The 19,124-nt window shown below is 40.3% G+C and overlaps 1 protein-coding gene across 2 annotated transcripts; it reads left to right on the plus strand.

Moving 5' to 3' along the window:
- The first annotated feature begins 10,514 nt into the window (after positions 1-10,514).
- Positions 10,515-17,111, plus strand: rbm7 (RNA binding motif protein 7). 2 transcript variants are annotated; one of them, XM_034224628.1, is made up of 6 exons: positions 10,515-10,755; positions 11,204-11,366; positions 12,276-12,351; positions 12,473-12,686; positions 15,538-15,631; positions 16,176-16,491. In XM_034224628.1, the coding sequence occupies exons 1-6, from the start codon at positions 10,663-10,665 to the stop codon at positions 16,214-16,216; spliced, it is 681 nt and encodes a 226-aa protein (XP_034080519.1). In that variant the 5' UTR covers positions 10,515-10,662; the 3' UTR covers positions 16,217-16,491. The 2 variants fall into 2 exon arrangements, with proteins under 2 accessions (XP_034080519.1, XP_034080518.1); XM_034224627.1 differs by lacking the exon at positions 12,473-12,686 and having other exon boundaries at positions 16,176-17,111.
- Positions 17,112-19,124: the final 2,013 nt, after the last annotated feature.

The raw sequence follows: 19,124 nt of genomic DNA on the forward strand, positions 1-19,124 counted from the left end.
GGTAAAGGTGTAGCTAGTTTTAATTACTTTGCATTCGGCAGGGTAGCTTGTACATTTTAGTCCAGGTGTAACTTAAGTCTTATTTAAGTGTTGATTATATTTTACATCATTCAACAACATCTGCAAAGTAACTAAAGGTAAAACATAAATGGAGTAAAAGTACACAATTTACCTCAGCATAAAGTAGCATAAAATGGGAATACTCACGTAAAGTACAAGTACCTCAAAATTGTACTTGAGTACATTTACTTAGTTACTTCCCACCCTTTGAAATCTGAATACATTAAAACAATTCACATAACAATAATAAGGAAAGATCTAAAAGCCTATTTGTCTAGAATGTTAGTACCAACACAGTAACTATAGCATGATATTTAAAACACTGTAATGTACAATATTGATAGGGAAAAAGAGTGAAACATTTAAATGAGTGTTCATTTATGAAGACCATTTACATTTGTATATGGGCATCTACACTGAACAAAAATATAAACGCAACACTTTTGTTTTTGCTCCCATTTTTCACGAGATGAACTTAAAGATCTAAAACATTTTCTATATACACAAAATAACCATTTCTCTCAAATATTGTTCACAAATCTGAAAGAATCTGTGATAGTGAGCACTTCTCCTTTGCCGAGATAATCCATCCCACCTCACAGGTGTGGCATATCAAGATGCTGATTAGACAGCATGATTATTGCACAGGTGTGCCTTAGGCTGGCCACAATAAAAGGTCACTCTGAAACATGCAGTTTTGCTTTATTGGGGGGGTCTGGGGAGGTCCGAAAACCAGGCAGTATCTGGTGTGAAGGGTAGGAGTAGGGGTAGTGTAATGTTGTGAATTGAGTGGCCTGTGTTCGTCGTCCATAACATACGCCTGCCCATACCATAACCCCACCACCACCATGGGCCACTCGATTCACAACATTACCCTAACCCTAACCCTACCCCTACCCCTACCCCTCACACCAGATACTGACTGGTTTTCGGACCCCCCCCAGACCCCCCCAATAAAGCAAAACTGCACGTTTCAGAGTGGCCTTTTATTGTGGCCAGCCTAAGGCACACCTGTGCAATAATCATGCTGTCTAATCAGCATCTTGATATACCACACCTGTGAGGTGGGATGGATTATCTCGGCAAAGGAGAAGTGCTCACTATCACAGATCTTTTCAGATTTGTGAACAATATTTGAGAGAAATGGTTATTTTGTGTATATAGAAAATGTTTTAGATCTTTGAGTTCATCTCATGAAAAATGGGAGCAAAAACAAAAGTGTTGCGTTTATATTTTTGTTCAGTGTTTGTTACCATACAGTATGAGAGAAAACGATTTATTAAAAAAATTAATCTAATTGCCATTATTTTTGACTGATATTGCAATTGTGATAAGATTAACGGCTTTATGGAGAATAATCATAATTGTGATTTTAGCCAGGACCTTCAAACAGATGTAACATTTTGTCTGTAGAATATTGTATGTTGCACTTGATATATGCATGTTGTGTTGCTGATCACTTATAATTTACCTGTTTACAATATGGGCCTTATAAAAGTAGTGGTACCAGTGTGGAAGAACTGTTTACTACATTCCTCACAACATCTTTTTCTGAAGTCCTTTTGTGGTAGTTTCATGGCTCGCCTACAACTCTCTCGACATCATAAATAAATGAGTTGAATGTGAAGGCAAATGCTGAACGCTTGTACAGAGAAACCTACAAGCCAAGGATGGAGGGACCACACTATATTAGTTGTGACAATGACAGCTCTAAACCCCTGGAACAGCCTTCAATGGATTTGACATGGTCCTATCTTGCCAGATCTGTCAAACTGCTCTTGAACTTTCCTTTCTAATATTTTGCGGTAAAGGAACACAGTCGAGCCTCCAGCAGCTCCTGCATGGGTTTGAAGTAATGTGCTTTACCCTGACAGTGAAGATAAAGAGCTGGGGGTGAGGAGGAAAAACAACAACTCTGAGGTCTCCGGAGAGCGTACTCTGAATGTGAAGGTTAGCTCTGCAGTTGTATGCCAATATAAGATTCAAGTATCCCAGAAAGACAGTCGAGGATTCATTTACACAATGAACATCACACTGAGAAGATTTTGACCTTATTATTTCCTCATAAAGTCTCTAAATGAACTGGCAAGGCTAAATGCATTTTACTTCATTTGCATCATTGACTTCATAGTTTTTGGCAATTTTAGACAAAGCCTAGGGTATTTTAACAACCCGTTAACTGTGCGCTAGTCATGCATGGTTTATACGAGTTCTTTTTAAAACCACAATAAACATTAAAAGGCTGATTATACCAGCATTTCAGTGGAATTATGAATATTCAGCTTTTCAAGTGGCGTTTGATCGATAGTAACGATCTATTTGAGAACAGCTGTGTTATCATTTCTCAATGGCATTCTTATGTATGTCTTATCGACTCTAAAACTAAAAATATAAACCCATTGTTCCTTGGTAATGTCTTTAATATGCTGGCATTACAGATGTTGGTCTGACTGATTGCAGGGTTCTTTATCCAATAAGTGACATTCCCTCTGTGCAATAAAGTAATTGATGGCATTCAGAGTGCAAGACTGAACCCAAGTGCAAATTAGAGAAATCGTCGAAATCTAGAGGTTTTGCAACTAACGCAAATATTTGCATCACAAGGAGTTGGCATAACATCCTCTGATCAGCTGATTAACATAGTGAGGATCATCTTCAAAGGGGGAAACTTTCTGCTTCGGGGGTTGAGCTCAAAGTTATAGGTTATAAGCTGCAATATTGACTGTCTCTGAGGGCATGTTGTGCTCAGCAGCAGGAATATGGGACACTCCACTGTTGATTATAACGAAGTGGGGGGGAAATGCAAAAAGCTTACTTTTGGAAGTGGAAAAAAGGAGAAGCGGTCTCTTTTTGACAGAGCTCATTATCTTCTCTGGAGGTGTTTGAGGCTTTAAAAAGCCACGGTGGCTCCAGAGAGAGGAGCGGTTTTGGAGATGGAATATCCAGAGAGTGCTGAATGAGATTTGTGATGCGATGAGCTCTATACTGTGCGGAACCATTTCTTAATTATTCCTCTAGGACAGACATTTCCCCTCCTCTCCTCAGCTATAAAACACCATCCATATGGCACCTTTGGCAAAGGGCATGATTCTGCTCCTCAACAGGCGGGCATTAGGGGTGAGCATGGCCATCTGAAATGTGCTGACACTTGACTTTCTGGAACAGTTAACGGGCTGGAGGTAATGGGAGGAGCGCTGTAGAGGAAATGCAAAATATTTTATTTCCTTGCAACAGATGCTACTTCCATGCTCTTAATCATATACTGTTAGGTAATGTTAGTCTCCCTCTATAGGCTGAACTGGGGAATAAGAGGAGGCTGTTTAAGTGAAGCAATGTAAAAGTAAAAAGGCTTTTGGATGCCCTGCCGCAGTCCGTTTTGTGGAATGGGACTGATGCCAGACACTCTCCTCTCTCTCTCTTTCTGATACTACTCAGCACTGCAGCACTGTAGCAAGAGGATGGATCTTTCACTTAATGCGTGTGTGTGTGTGTGCTTGTGTTTAAGAGAGGGAAACAAAACGCAAGAGGGAGGGAGAAGCAGTTATGAAAATGACGTCACAGCTTGTCAGGGCGGCAGCAACATGCAGCGGCGACATTGAGATAACAAGCATGTTGAAACGGGGGAGAGAAACGGGGGAGAGAAACTGTGAAGAAACTAAGCGGCTCGGACACCCCTCAGAAGATTTCTGCATCCATTTGTTTTAAGAGGGTGTTGAATCGGGGTGGCAAGCTGCCAGTGATGAGGTCTTGTCTGCGTGTGTGTGAGTGAGAGAGAGAGAGTCACTTCATTAGACGTTCCTCATAAAGTGAGGACAGAACATTTCCCTAGAGTCCCACACTTAAAAATGTAGGCAAACCTCTAGAAATTGATTGATTGGAAATTATTCTGCCAGGAAGAAAATCAGTAATGCTTAAGGGGCCCTAATCTGCTAATTTTCAGGTTCATATTTGTATGTTGTGTCTCTACTGTGACATGTTTACATGCTTTAATGTTCAAAAAGGTCTTTATTGTTTTCATACTGCCTGTGCTGCAGCACCTCTTTTCACCCTCTGTCTGAAACCAGAGCACAGTCTGCTCTGTTTGGTTAGCGGTCCGGCTTCTTTGTGATTGATCAACCACGTAGAGATGTCCCGCCCTTAGCCTATGTAAAATGTCATGGAAAGCTAGCCAATAGGACGGGTGGCGCGGTGGTCTGTGCATCCGATCATCAGATCAAGGGGGAGTGCTGGGGAACTCCAGTTCGAAACCCGCTCCTGCCGCCACTGCGTCAGGCCGTTGTGTCCTTGGGCAAGACACTTCACCCGGATGTGCTCCTGTGGGTATTGTCCACAGTACATGTATAATACTAATGTGTACTTGTAAAAGCGCCTCAATGACCTCGAGGCGTGAAGATGGACGGTGTGGCGCAGTGTGCTGTGCAATGATCAAGGGGTGAAACCCGCCGTCTGTAAAGCCGGTGTGTCCTTGGGCAAGACACTTCACCTGAACTTGCTCCTGTGGGTATTGTCCACAGTATCTGACCATTGCATGTATCTGTAATGTGTGTATATGTAAAGCGCTTTGAGTCATTGAAAAAGCGCTATAATAAATGTAAGGAATTGTTATTATTATTAATAGAATCGCCAGTCACTAGTCACATAGTGACATCACTATGTTCAGGAAGTAAACAAAGGAGTCCAATGGAGGCGTTTCAGGCGGGAGGGAGTGGGTAGGAGAGACACTCCCTCTGGAGAAAGCTTTGGGGGTTTAGCCTTTGCAGACCATTCACATGCACAGAAACTATATAGCACCCTACAGGGAAGGGACAACCTCCAAAAGGCCTAATAGGGCCTCTTTAAGTCCACTGTGTGTGTGTGTGTGTGTGTGTGTGTGTGTGTGTGTGTGTGTGTGTGTGTGTGTGTGTGTGTGTGTGTGGCTTAATGTGTGCCATGCTGATTTTCTCCGGCTACAATACACTCAAAGCTGTGCTGTAATCTATGAATTGCTTTCAGAATCACATACAAGATTATAGAAATGACAGACCTTATGCATATTGTATTTTGTACTCAGCATACAGCACATTGTTAGACACATTGTATGCAGTATGTACATCCCACTTACTCAACAATCTAAAAGGCGATCCTATAGTCCGCAGTCCTGAATAATAAATGACATCCACCACAAAAGCGGTTCTCCTGCTCTTTTGAATTAAGTATGATTGATCCACATATTGCCAATGGAACTATAGGAACCACTAAAACAGCCATCCCCATCAATTGAGTCTGTCCCGCAGCGCAGGAGGTGTAAAATAAAGCTGGAGGTTGTTGCAGGATAAGCGCTGAGTAGCACTTATATAAAAAAAAGGTACAGGCCATTAAATTGTGCACTGGATGCAGTGAATGGGAAGCCGCTCTGTGACATCACACTGCCAAAGAGGAATGGCTTAATTAAACTTTCATCCGACAAATATTCATGTGCGTTTAATGATCCTGAATCACTTCATTCCACATGAATTATGAATATTAATGAACAAGACGGAAGGGCAGCGGAAGATGCGTTGTGCATAGGTTGGAGCCTAAAGCAGGGGTGGTTGTAGCTGCAGGAGGATGTGTCTAGCCACCAGTCAATCTCTTCACAGTCCCCAGCAAACCCTCCAGGCCAGAGGTCATAATTGAAAGTCAGCACAGTGTGTGTATGTGTGTGTATGTAAGCTTCATTACAGAAGCTAAACGGCCATAAGATTTCACCCTGATGGGACCAGAGCATGGGTGGCTGGTGGTGGCCTATTTCTGGGGTCCGGCCCTGAATGCTTGCTATCTGGGGATCTTGCCCTTGAGCATTGCTCCCATTTTGTCATGCTTTTTCCCTCCTCTATTAATTAAAACAATGCGGCCAAGACTTGTGAACAGGCATCCAAAAACCCAGTCATTATAAGGGAAACCGATGCACTCATGTTAATGAGTGTAAGACGAGATGTGTTCTCGAGCTAAAGTGCATAGCGCTGTTTTATTTTTAGCTCTGACAGGGCTTTTGTAATGCTATAAATTAGCACAATGGTTTTTCTGTTTGAGCAATACTTATTTCACAGACAAAAGATCAAAAGGCATGACAAGAGCTCTGCTTGTCAATGTCTTGGATCATAAAGTGAATGTCGGGTAATAAATTGAGCATCTAAAGTACATTTAACTGGAGCAGCTGAATGCCAATGTGCTTTGTAAAATATCTAGTATTCAACGAACGGTAATGTAATTAAGTGACGTATGATACATTAAACTGTATCCTGCAGGGTATCCAAAAATGTGTTTATTCCTGAAAATGTCCAATATACATGTACTGTAAAATGCAATATATATATATATCTGGGAGGACAACTGACTTTCATTCAGGATCCATGCTCACTGCTTAAACTAAAAATACTCTAGAAAAAGTTCCATGGACAACAATACCACATTCCTAACAAGCCTCTATCCTTTAATGAGAGGAAACATCTTAAAGTGGGCAACAGGCCAAAAGAGAAACATAAATAGATAATATTCTTATAAAACTTCCTATCCCCACATGTAAAAGAACACCAATCAAATTATTTAAATTCAGCATGTATCTTTTCTTCCTCAGTGCATAGCACCATTCTGACATCCCCACAGAGATATGCAACCAAACGATCCAAACAGTTGGATCTATGCTGCCATCCACTGGTACTTTTCAGCCACTCCACTCTTAGTATAAAGAATAATGAGTAATCAATGATATGAGTGGTGTGAAGATATTTAATTGATTTTTTTAAATTTAGTTCAGTACAGAAATCAAAAGTAAATGTATTTATTAGCAAAACAAAAGTACATCCAGTAAGGTTCTGTGGCAGTAATGAGGGGTTTTACACATTCAGCAGGTCTGCCTGTTTCTCTTTCAATTCACTTACTCCTCTCTCTCTGTTTCCACACTGTACACTTTGTTCTGTGGAACAGCACTTTCATAGTGCACTGCTGAATTCCTTCCAATGGTTATAAAAAGGGAGGGAATACATCAGGGAGATGTATGGGGTAATGGCAATGTAGGGACCTAAAATAGATTCAAGGGCTTTAGTCATCAAATAGTATACTGCACAGGTGTGGTTTTATGGTTTAGGCTTATTTTACTGCTTCCATTGCAACATTGCAGTATTTTAAATCATAAGCATTTTGTGGGAAAGTGCCAATACACCCATACGTCAAGTGTTAACAACTATGCACGGCAGCAAAGGTCCCCCATGACATGTTGACAGCCAAGATTTTGGTGTTAAATTGCAGTGTTTATTGCCACGTGAGAATTAAGTGATGGAAACAGCACATTGCATGGAATAAATATATCATACAGATTGCAAGGTTAACATGCAGTCCCCTCTGGTCTTTCATAAATTAAACAGCAGGAAAAGTGAAAGAAAGGCTGTTTTCAGATTGTCGCTGATGTACCATGCCCATTTCTCTTCCTTTAGCTGTAACAAGCCCAATTCTGTGAGGATCTTTTTCCAGGCATGAAGGAGAAAATCATTAGTTTAAATTGATCTAATTAATATGGAGGACAGACACCCCGGCCCATCTGATTAGTGTGGAAGTCAAGCCTTTCACGCCGCTCGCCTGACCTCCACACTCAATGATGTTGAAACCACAGAGGCACTTGGTTCCAGGCGCTTGAGCCTGAGTCGCTGACCCAATCAGAGGGCCACAGGGTAAGAAAAAAAGAAAACCTTATCTCTGTGCAACAGTGAGAAACTGATTAAGCCACAGAAGAGAAGAGATAAGAAGAGCAGAATTACTTTATATTAGCAAAGTAAGAAGGTGGAACATTGCATCGAAAGGCAGATGTCACACGAACCAAGCTCCGAACCTGGGGGGACAGAGCCTTCTCCATCGCTGCCCCCACCCTCTGGAACTCCCTTCCACAACACATCAGAGACTGCACCGACCCCCCCACTTTCAAAACACTGACCAAAACACACATCTTCAGACTGGCTTTTAACCCTTTCATGCATAGAGGTCACTACAGTGGACAGCTATTCAAAAGGTGTTTTCTTGTATATGCATTGTTTTTTTTTGCATAGTTGCACCATCAGCCACTACATAGGACCCTATTGCATCATCCCATACACTGCCACTCAGTGCCAAGTCAGTGTAAGTGCATGATACATGTCTCTAAACCAAGATGGACGACAGAAAGCCACATGGACCAAGTCACCCATCTATATCCTGCCAATCCTTTTATGGAAAGCGTCCCCTGCAGGTATAAAAAAGGTGGTGACATCAAGTAACAACTAAGGAATCATATAATTCATAAATTATCAAAGTATTGATGTTATGTTTGCAGGAAATCATGATTAACCACCTGTCCACTACAGTGGACGTCATGCATCACTGGCTATATTTCTACAATTCATACTGGTACTGCTGCTGTTGTTCCCAGGGCCGTCCCTCCCTACAGGCAGGTCATGCAGACTGTGTGGGGCCTCACCTTGTGGAGGGGGCCACACCTTGCGGAGGGGGGCCTCATCTGAGGCGCACCTATGCGCTTATGTGGCGCAATTAGGGTGGCGCGGCACGGTTTCGCCGCTGCGAGGCTCCACTAGCACTCATCAAATAACTGTGCGTGGAGCCTCAAATTGGCCCCTGGCCCTGGTTATTCTTGAAAATACTTCATCTGCAATATCTATTTGGGCCGTAAATCAATATACTTATGTTATTATAATGTAATTTTAAGTTTGCACATCTTTATTTATTATTTTTTCAAAATGTACATCTCTTCAGTTCAAACCCTGAACGCATACTGTCCACCTGAGTGGACATATAAAAATCTCTTTGAAAAAACTAGATTTAAAAAAAAAAAAGTTCAAATCTTGTTTTTCATGCACCAAGAGCAATAATAACACTTGGTAAATACATCCTGACTGAGGCTTTCATAATTCATGCATGAAAGGGTTAATTTGTGAATTATGTTGTGTTGCTGTTTTAATATTTTTAATAATTTTTTTTTTTATCATGTTTTATCAAACCACTGTAAAGCGTCTTTGAGCACCTGGAAAAGCGCTTTGAAATTAAATGTATTATTATTATTATTAGATGTCAGTGCAAAGCATACAGGGACACAAAAGCTCCAGCCAAGTTCAGACAGAGAGGCAGAGAAGAGCCAGTAGCTACTTTAATGCTACTGATGGTATCTTGTTTTTGGCATTGCTGGAGGAACTGTCTATGAGAAGTTCTTACCTGTGGCCATGCTGATTTGAGGTATTTGCAGGACTTGAATTCAGCATGTTCCCTGGACTGTTTCAATGACTGAGTCCTTCTGTATAATGGGATAAAAAAACAAAAAAAACAGAATGTTAATGACAGTAACATTTTGTCTTAAGAAACTTCAATCATAAGTTAGAGGTTGTGTTTTGGGACGTTTAAAAAAAGAAATACACGCACTCACTCAGTCTGTGTACTTGTCTTTGTAGGCCAGCAATCATTTGAATATAAGTATATATATAGTCTATGATTTAGACATGCCCCAATAGGAAAAGCGCAGGTGTAAATAACACAATGAATTCCATTTAGCTGTTTCAGTTTCAGGGCCCTAGTATTATAGTAAGTAAAAATGTCCCAGCGAGATATAATCAGAGCGAAGACATCCCTATTGTTATTATTATCACCTGTTATTATTATCAAAAACTCTGCTGTTTTTTTAAAATCTTAATAGCTTACTCAGATGATGTTGTGTACACTATTCAACAACCAATTGTAATGCTTCTCTTTGTCGAAAGAAAAAACAAAACAGAATAGAAATGAGAAAGCATGCAGTAACATAGTCATGTTAGCTAGAAGTTGCCCGTAGAACCCAAACGATTGATTAATCAATTACTAAACCAGGAAGATAATATTTATAATTGTTAATCTTTTATATATCAGAACATTATTACAGACTCTATCTGAATCCAGTTTGTCAAATTAGATGATTTTCTGCTTTTTTATTTGCTATAGATTTGCATGTTTTTTGGCTGTAAATCCAAAGTTTCTAAACCACCAGACTAACAAGCAGTTTAATTTAAAAAAAGTAAACTGGAGTTTTCACAATGTTTAGGTAGACTTAACAATCAATTGATTCATCTACAAAACACTTACACCATTAATCAACAATTCATTCAATGAACATTTGCATCCTTACAAGCCTAATTATAAAAATCATATATCACCAGTAAACATCAAGTTGTAAAGGTGAAGTGAAAACTAATGTTTCCACTTTAGCAACTCTCCAGTTAGGCTATGTGTTGTTTAGGCTTATTTGGGCTAGGCTACAGATAAAGCTCCCAGGTTAAATTAAAATGCCTATATCCGACGTAATATAATGTAAAATGTCGTCATGCATACACTTTTGGAGTTCAAAGAAAAAAGGTTTTGTTCAAAGCTAATTTAGAACATATCAAACATAAGTAACGTATTTTCTGTGTCGTAAAGACGCCACTGTTGATTGCGACAGAAGATCCGGTGTGACAGCATATCACGTTACGACAACACAGGCCTTCCGGTTGTATTTAGCGGAGCGGTTGTTTTTTTTAATAACGCTCACGTTATCATTTAAGTTGCTTGCTAGGCCAGTATCTGTTCAAATATACAATGGGGATTGAGGACGAAGCGGACCGGACGCTCTTCATTAGAAATTTAGATTCAAGAGTGACGGAGGAGCTTTTGTTCGAGCTGTTTATACAGGTACTGTTGTGGATACAACTAGACAAAGCTAACTAATGCTAACTAATGCTAACAAACGAAAGCATTTCAGGGATGAAATTATACAAAAGTGTGAAGTTATGAAGTAATACGCCTATATGTTGTTACGCTAATGTTTTGTATGCACACGCTGCGTGCAATCTATATTTTGTAATGTTTGTACAGGTGCCGTTGTCGCTAAAACTAGACATAGCTAACGAGCAAATGTCAATAATGCTAACAAACCGAAAGCGTGTCACATATGAAATGCCCCAACCATGTTAATTCATGAAGAAATACGCTCATTTTCGGTTATATGATGTTACCCTAATGTTTTTATGCACACGCTGCGTGCAATTTTAAGAGAGACTGACTTTGTTTGCTAACGGCAGCTAGCTTTAGCTACTTGTTGTTTATGTACGTCATTAACAGTATTTGCTTATGTTTGCAGGCGGGACCTCTGACCAAAACTAAGATTCCAAAAGATGCGGATGGGAAACAGAAAACATTTGGTTTTGCCGTCTACAAACATGAAGTGTCTGTGCCATATGCCATGCAGCTCCTGGACGGGACATCGGTGCACGGGAGAACCCTTCACGTGCAGTTCAGATCGGGTGAGTTATTTTGATCTCTTTTGACAACTTGTCAGTCAGTACTTAGAACATATTCCTTTTAACGGAGCTGCACTTCTAGACACGTGTTTAGTCATCTTAGCCACAGTTTGTCCCCCTCGTCTATTAAAGTACATTCGTGCCATCTTAGCTTAGCCAGGTTATCTTAAATATATTATAACGTTTAAAAAACAACAACCAGGAGGTCATTTAAAAATACTACCGGGTGCTTTCAGGATATTTTTTTAGAATAAACTGGTTTAATAATCTACTAACTCTTTATTTAAACGCGTTTTTGAGTTGCAAATGTTGCTAAAGAAAAGGGTTAAAAAACGTTTTGCTTGTGGTTTGTCAGGTTGTGGTACTGCTAAACTAACTTCAAGGAATATGTTGGATATCATTTGATAAAATGCAATCTCAAATATAACATGGCTGCATCTCAATCACACTGATTGTTGCACCTGTGTCAATACCGAACTCCTTATGTATAGAAAATGGCACCCATTGATAAACAAACTAAAACCTTATTTAAAGCATGAATATCTGCTGGATCCATGCCAATACACTCTTTGAGTTCCCTGTATCCTTTCAAGCCTATATTTTATTCGACATGTCTTATGCCATGTAGAAATAAGGTCTAAAAACCAACATAACATTCTCACATGTTGAATAAATAAGGTTTAATCTCGGCTATTTCAAGTCAGATAATATTGCTCATATTCTTTCTGTGTGTGGTAATAAGATGGTTTTGACTATTGTGTCATATCAGCAACACAAATGGGCACAAACAAATTCAATAGTTATCATTTAGTCATTTTCTCATACAATGATATGTGTCACTGTTGGTAATTAACAAAGCACATTAATTTATCCATCACTAATCAAGTGCTTTTATTTGTTCCCCCATCACAGGGAGCAGTCATAGCAACAGTCCAGGGAACTCACAGAATACAAGTCCGGCAAATACCCCAAATCCGCACGGGCAGAGGTAAGAATGTCTCATCGTACCGTGTGTGTGAAAACTGTGCTCTTAGTGCGGATTAGCTGATCTCCATGTTTGTCTCGACATGTACACTAATATTGGATTCCGTTGCTCCTTTTACGCTTAGACGCACCAAAGTTCTCTCAGAGCCGTGGCTCAATGACTGTACTCGTGCTCTCAGGTGCGCTTGCAGGCGTGCAGAGAGAAAATGGAAAAAGGATCAACTCCATGTCTCCCTAGAAATCCTTCGTGCTTGCCTCTCCGACTACCAGACCGCAGTCAAAGCAGCCAAAACAGAGCACCTTTCTCTGTTAATCTCCAAAAACAGCCATAAACCGCAGGTTGTGTTTAATATCCTTAACTCTATCATTAATCCCTGTGATGTTTCTTCAATTGTGCCATCGACTACGCAGGGCTGCTCGATTATGGCAAAAAATCATAATCTCGATTATTTGGGTCAATAATTGATATCACGTTTATTAAAAACGATTATCCATTTACTTTGAAAACATCCATTTATTGGATACATTTTTTTTAACAGTATGTTTTTAACAGTTGATTACCCTGAACTTTAAGTTTAATTCAACTGAAAATCCAATCAAATAAAAAAATGTATTTGAAAAAAGAAAAGTAATAATACACAAATATTTGTTTTATTTCGATGACGTTGTTTTCGTATTTGTTGCAAGCCATAATCGTAATTGCGATTTAAAATACGATTAATTGAGCAGCCCTACTCTGTGATAAGTTTCTTATCGAAAAAGTGTCTGCGCTTAGGCTAGCCCACACTAGTGCTACCCCAGATCCTGCTCCTTTTCTGTGCCCTGCTGTCCTCGACCACTTAGAGCCTGTATCCCTCTCGTCTCTCTCGGATGTAGTCAAGCACCTGCGGCCGACAAACAGCATTCCCCTCTCGCCTTCTCAGAGATGTTTTCGAATCAGTTGGAGCAAGTATTTTATTACTTATAAACATAACTGGTGCGCATGCGCACCCCCCGCCAAAAAAGGAGCACCGGATCATTTGAAAAAGCGCATTTGCACACCAACATAGAGAGAGAGAGAGATATTTGCGAGTTGCATAAGAACTGGTAAGATAGCAGGGTTTCCCACACATAGACTTTACTTGGGCGGGACTCCCAGGTATATTAACGGCCGCCAAAGTATAATTCGAGAGCCATTTAGGTTTAATTTTTTTAATCCGTCCGCGAGCATGACTGCATCTGCGATCCCTCGCTCTACCCCTTGCTATCGCGTGAAGGGTCTGCTTTATGCGTACAGTAACCCTGCTGCGAGGCACGGGCGATTTGATTTTAAACTCCTTTTATTAGTTTTTAAAGCACTAAATGGGCTGGCTCCAGCCTATATAGCAGAACTCCTCCATCGCTACACCCCAGCCAGAGCATTAAGGTGAGCTGACCTGCTGCTGCTGGTAGTGCCCAAGACCAGGCTAAAAAACCTTTAGTATTTTCGATCTTTCCAATCCAGGCGAGAGATCTCTCTCCCCCGCCTGCTTGCAAGGGGGCGGGGCAGTTTACACACACGCAGCTGCTCAGCTGCTACATGCAGCAACACACACACACATGGCGGAGAGAACGCGCTCCGAGGTGTGGTTAAACTTTACCCGTCTCGACGAGGACAATGCTCGTTACCAAAAGTGCAATAAGAGTTTAGCATGTAAGCACGAGCAATTTCACTAAACATTTAGCAAAAGCGCTCCACATTCAGACGGAGGAATGCACCGTTTAGTAGCAGCTCTGTAGCCCCATCCACGAGTAACGTTTCCACGTCAGGTGTTCTGTATGCTAGCAGCAACACACAGAGTTAACTACATTATACAAACATGGGTTAATGATTAGAGGAAACTGAGTTATTTATTTAGTTAAAGTTTCAGCTATTCTATTTACAGTGATCAGATTATTAAATACGATAGGTTAAAACATTGTTGTTTCTTTTGATGTGAAATATTATGTATTTAATTTAAATAAAAAGCAATGTTAGTTTTGTTCACAATTTGTTTAGTTAGTTTACCTTATTTGTTCCCCTAGTGATTGCCCTGGTGTTACATTAGGCACTATTAGACCGGTGTAATGTTTAAAGATTAGTTTTAGTTTACAAGTTTTGCATTCAAGGGTTCTTAAATAATTTGAGTTGAGTAAAATATATTCCTGGTTCAATTCATGTACATTTGTGTAAATATAACTTTAATGGAAAAGATTGTATTGATGTCTAACAGTTCGGTATATAAGCTAAATATAAATCAATTATAATGTAGGCGTAGAATAACAGAACTGTCTGCAAAAACATGTCAAGATAAAGATGTATCGACTGCATTCACGTGGCAATATACCTAACCAACATGGATTTAAACAATAAGTGGCATTAATGCTTACAAGGAGTCGTGAGTGAGGGCAAGCAGAGACGTCTAGACGGGGCATATTGAGGTGAAGGTGGTGAGCAACACCAGCTACAGGTGGATGCAGCTCTTTGGAATCAGATGAGTTAGACTTGGCTTCCTCACCGTGCTGATGGATCTTGGCACATCTCTAACCACTGAAAAATAATTATTCATTACAACAGCAGGCTACATCCAACAAAACGTTATATGACCTAATTTGCAACGTTGGTAATATCTGACTTCCTTGGCTCGATGTATATGGATAAATCATTTGTTAACTTTTGTTGTTTGACGCGGTACTCTTTGCTTGAAGTCTTGAGTTTACATTATCAAAAAAATGCTAAAATAGTTTTCTGCTCGAGTTCACAGGCATTATGTTCTTAACAATGGATCTTTATAATTATTGTGTGGTCAGATTAACTGAAGAAATATTAAAGCACTACAGTATGGGCTACTGTATTCATAGTAGTCATTAATGCTCATGCTGCCTTCACTGTGAACGGTTGCTCTTCATTCTCCAGATTCATTTTCAGCCCTCTTTTGTACATCCAACTGAATTTACATGTGAACTTGACTAAAACTGATTATTTGTAAAGCAATCATAGCACACTTTAAAATGTGTTACTTTCCATGAATGCCAAAGAAGTGAAATAAGTCCAAAGCATGAATTATACATTGAGTCAAATAATCAAAAAGTGATGCAGATGCTTCCCAAATGGGTAGTCATTATGTGTCGCGTGCACCTGCCACTCTGAATACGTTAAAATATTTACCAGTGTTTTGCTTCCCTCCTGCAGGACCCCGGTCCACTTCAGCTCTCCACCATACACTCCTCCACCCCAAATGAACAGGTCCCTTTCATCTCCCGACAGTCTGCAGAAGCATGTCATGGTAACCGTTTTATTCTTTTATTTTCACACCACACCTCACAGGAGCTTCTTATGTGGGTGACATGCAGAGGCCTGCTCGTTGCAAAAAATGAAGACATGTTTACGTTGTATGATCTGACAGGACTAGAAACAACCTTTTTAGGCCTCAATGAACCGTATGAAACACGTCATGTTATCACAGATATGTTTTCGCCTGCTCACACAGTCATGCACATACTTGCTGAACACAAACGGTGTTTCATATTATGTGATTTGTTGCTGTCTGTCATTGTTCTATCAACGTTTTTTTTAGTGTAAGGGCTTCTTTCTTTCAGTTCTGCAATTACAAATCATTAAGTAATGACGAAAAAAATATATTTTTTACAATATTATGAAAGGGGCGGATTATTTCTTTCAATACATTAATTTCATTACATTTTTGGAAGAAGTGAAAATGATGGTACATGCTAAATATTGGGCATTTAAACCCTAATCTAGAACATATACAATTACAGGAAAATAAAAACAAGGCTCATGTTATCGATACACTTTCTATTCCTTCGTAGATGAACAACATGATGTGGCAGATCCAGATGCAGCAGATTGAGCAGTTAAATGGCGGTTTCTCCAAGCCTGTGCAGAGGCAGCCGTCGGCGGGGGGGAATGCGGGAGGAGGCGGGGGCTCCCGTCACCATGACAACGCCCCCTACCGCCACCCGGCCCAGATGCAGGGCGGCGGCAGAAACCAGCGCTACGGAGAGGAACCAACTACCGGTCGTCACCAGCAACAAGGCCGGGACAACTATCCGCAACAAGACAGGAGCGGTAATCGTCACGGTGACAGCAGAGGTGGCAAAAGACACCATGAAGATAAGAGCGGAAACCGTGGCAACCAAGATAATAGATGGCGACGGTACTGAGACATGCAAAGGACTTCTGTAGAGACTTGACACATTTATGGACAACTTCCACACAAAAAAGAGATCATGGCTTTTGTTGACATTCACATGTATACTCAGGTTGTTTGTTCATGATTCCACCACTCTGAAGATTTGGTAACTTATGCCTTAGAGACATTTTTGTTTACTTTTTAAGGTGTTTTTAAACTTCTACTTTCATGTGAGTTTGTCCTCACAGAAAATATTTTGAGCTGTATTGATGGAGAGCAAGGAAATGTTATTGGACACGACTCGTCATTTTAGATGATCGAGATAAAAAAAAAAACACATGTATAGAAAAAGATTTGCAATATTGGACAGTTTATGTTATGCAAAAACCATTCAGATGGTGCTGCAATTCTTCAGGTATTTTGTAAAATACGACAGCTAAAGATTCCACCAGCACCAGTTTTACAATAATAGGGCACCATCCTTTTTTAATGTTGGATCTGTTGACCATGCTCTTTATAAAAAACAAAAGAGCTTTATTTAATTTTTTTATTCTGAGTCTGTAAGACGAACTGTTTTAAAAATGTCCATTACTATAAAGCTCCTTTCATTTGATTGTTGCAGTGTCTTTCATCTGGCCACAACACACACGCCTGGGTCTTGGCTGTAAATCATGAATGCTATTTGCAGCCCTTTGTGTATTTGACTAAGTGAGCTATTGTATGTTGATGCTACATGCTGTAATGCATGCACACACAGCCTCATCTGCACCTAAAAATGGCCCACGTGTAACTAATATGCTTGTGCTGTGAGTTTAAAAAGTAATCTACAGGTGGCGCCACACACATCCTTTTATTGAATCAATTAAGATGTTAAATATAACTGAGCCACATGATCAGCTCCTACATCTGACCTTTCTATTTAGGATGCTTTCAAGTCTTTACATGGATTTGAAACTCAGCCTGGTCACTTTACAGCATGCAATTATGTTAAGGTTTATTTATTGTTCAAAGTTGAACACTTGATATCGTGTTCTCTTTTAACGGAAGAGGCTTAACACCACTTAGGTTTTTTTCTCAATTTACTGATGTGAAAGAAATGTGCCATCCCAGAATTAGCAGCACTTTGATCCTTCACTTCTCATGTTGCGATGAGCTTTTCACAACATATACCGCAGTGTCGCTGTTCGGATTTGCCTGTAACAATGTGATGATCAAATCCGTTAATGTCGGTGTTGAGGTTATAATCTACCCTTCCGAAAGTGCTTATGCCACTGCTAGTGCGCGCTATAGACAATATACCCGCCAATAAATATCCCAGTGTCCAAAAGTGGGTTTGCATTTGCACCTTCGGCACTGGTCTTGCTTGTAATCTTTCTCGTGTCAGATTGCATCCTGATGCTCCCAAACGGCTCTAATAGAGAGTATCCTCTGCTCGGTGTCAGTAGCCCTTATTACGCTCCTGGCTGCGGCACAGCTCTTTTAATTGGTTGATCTGCCTGGCGTCTCCAGCCCTGCAGCGGGCGGATTAGAGAGGCCGCTCAGTAGCCGCTGCTGTGTGGATTTATATAGAAGCGTGTCTGCTCAAATGATCCACTTCCAAACATCCAGAGACCCTCCCCTCCCTCTGCAGCAGCCCCGCGCCGCGAAGTGACAGCAGCCGCGAGCCCCGGATCTTGGCACAGACTCAGGTTGTTGGGTTCATCGGTGCCACAGTAGCCCGAGGAAAAGCCTGGGCCTAATTTAGCTGCTCATAGTCTTTGTGTTTTCATGCAGTCTTGATCTCTTTAAAAAGTGTGAAAAAATCGGATACTGTTAGGTTAAGGTTTTCTGAAAGCAATACATGCACTAAAATGAAGACAAAATATACTTCGTATTTAGTCAAAACAAACAGAATATGAACGGTGTATTCAAAAGAAGAGAGGATTATTTGAGAAAAACAAATGTGTGAAAGTTGTGAGAAAATCTTAGTGTCAGGTTTTCTGGAAGCATTAAATGCAGTAAAACCAAACGTTGTATTTAGTAAAAACAAGAAGAATATGAACGTTGTTCTCAAAATGAAGAATAAGGAAAAACAAAAGTTTTCGAAATTCTAGTTAAAAGCGATTTAATGTGTAGGCTACTCTTTAGCTCCGTTGTTTTTTTTGGAGTGGCTTTCCTCCACCCTAAAATATATAATGTTCTCCACAGCAGTTGTTCTCATCCCCCCTCTTTTATGAAGCCATCAAACCCCCTGAAGAGGCCGAGCTCTCCCAAACAGAGCTCCATATTTCCTGCTCAATAATCCTCTTTGAGCACCGCGGCTTCCGAGGCACCAGAGGGTTCCATGTATTCCCAATTCTTTAGATGATAATCGGTTCACCTCCTTTCGGACTCCGACATTATTTGAAAACCCTTCCTGCACTTGGGTTTCCTCGCAGGGTTTAATCGTTTTATATTTATGTTAGATACAAAGAAACTCATGATATGACGACCTCATATATTCAAGTATATCTGCAGCAATTTGCAATATCTAAACGACTTGTTAACGATATGTGTGCCACAATTAAAGGGAGATTTACATGCATATAACAATGTTATTGGCACAAATGTTCTTTCAACATTTAATTTAAAGTGCCGGTAGCCTATG

This window comes from Gymnodraco acuticeps, unplaced genomic scaffold (genome assembly GCF_902827175.1).
Source record: "Gymnodraco acuticeps unplaced genomic scaffold, fGymAcu1.1, whole genome shotgun sequence".
NCBI classification, from domain to species: domain Eukaryota; kingdom Metazoa; phylum Chordata; class Actinopteri; order Perciformes; family Bathydraconidae; genus Gymnodraco; species Gymnodraco acuticeps.

Excerpts from the sequence above, each read along its gene's own strand:
- rbm7 (XM_034224627.1), top strand. The coding sequence starts at position 10,663 with ATGGGGATTGAGGACGAAGCGGACCGGACGCTCTTCATTAGAAATTTA. Across the intron at positions 10,756-11,203 it reads TGTTCGAGCTGTTTATACAG|GCGGGACCTCTGACCAAAAC; the intron begins GTACTGTTGTGG and ends TTATGTTTGCAG. Across the intron at positions 12,352-15,537 it reads CCAAATCCGCACGGGCAGAG|GACCCCGGTCCACTTCAGCT; the intron begins GTAAGAATGTCT and ends TCCCTCCTGCAG.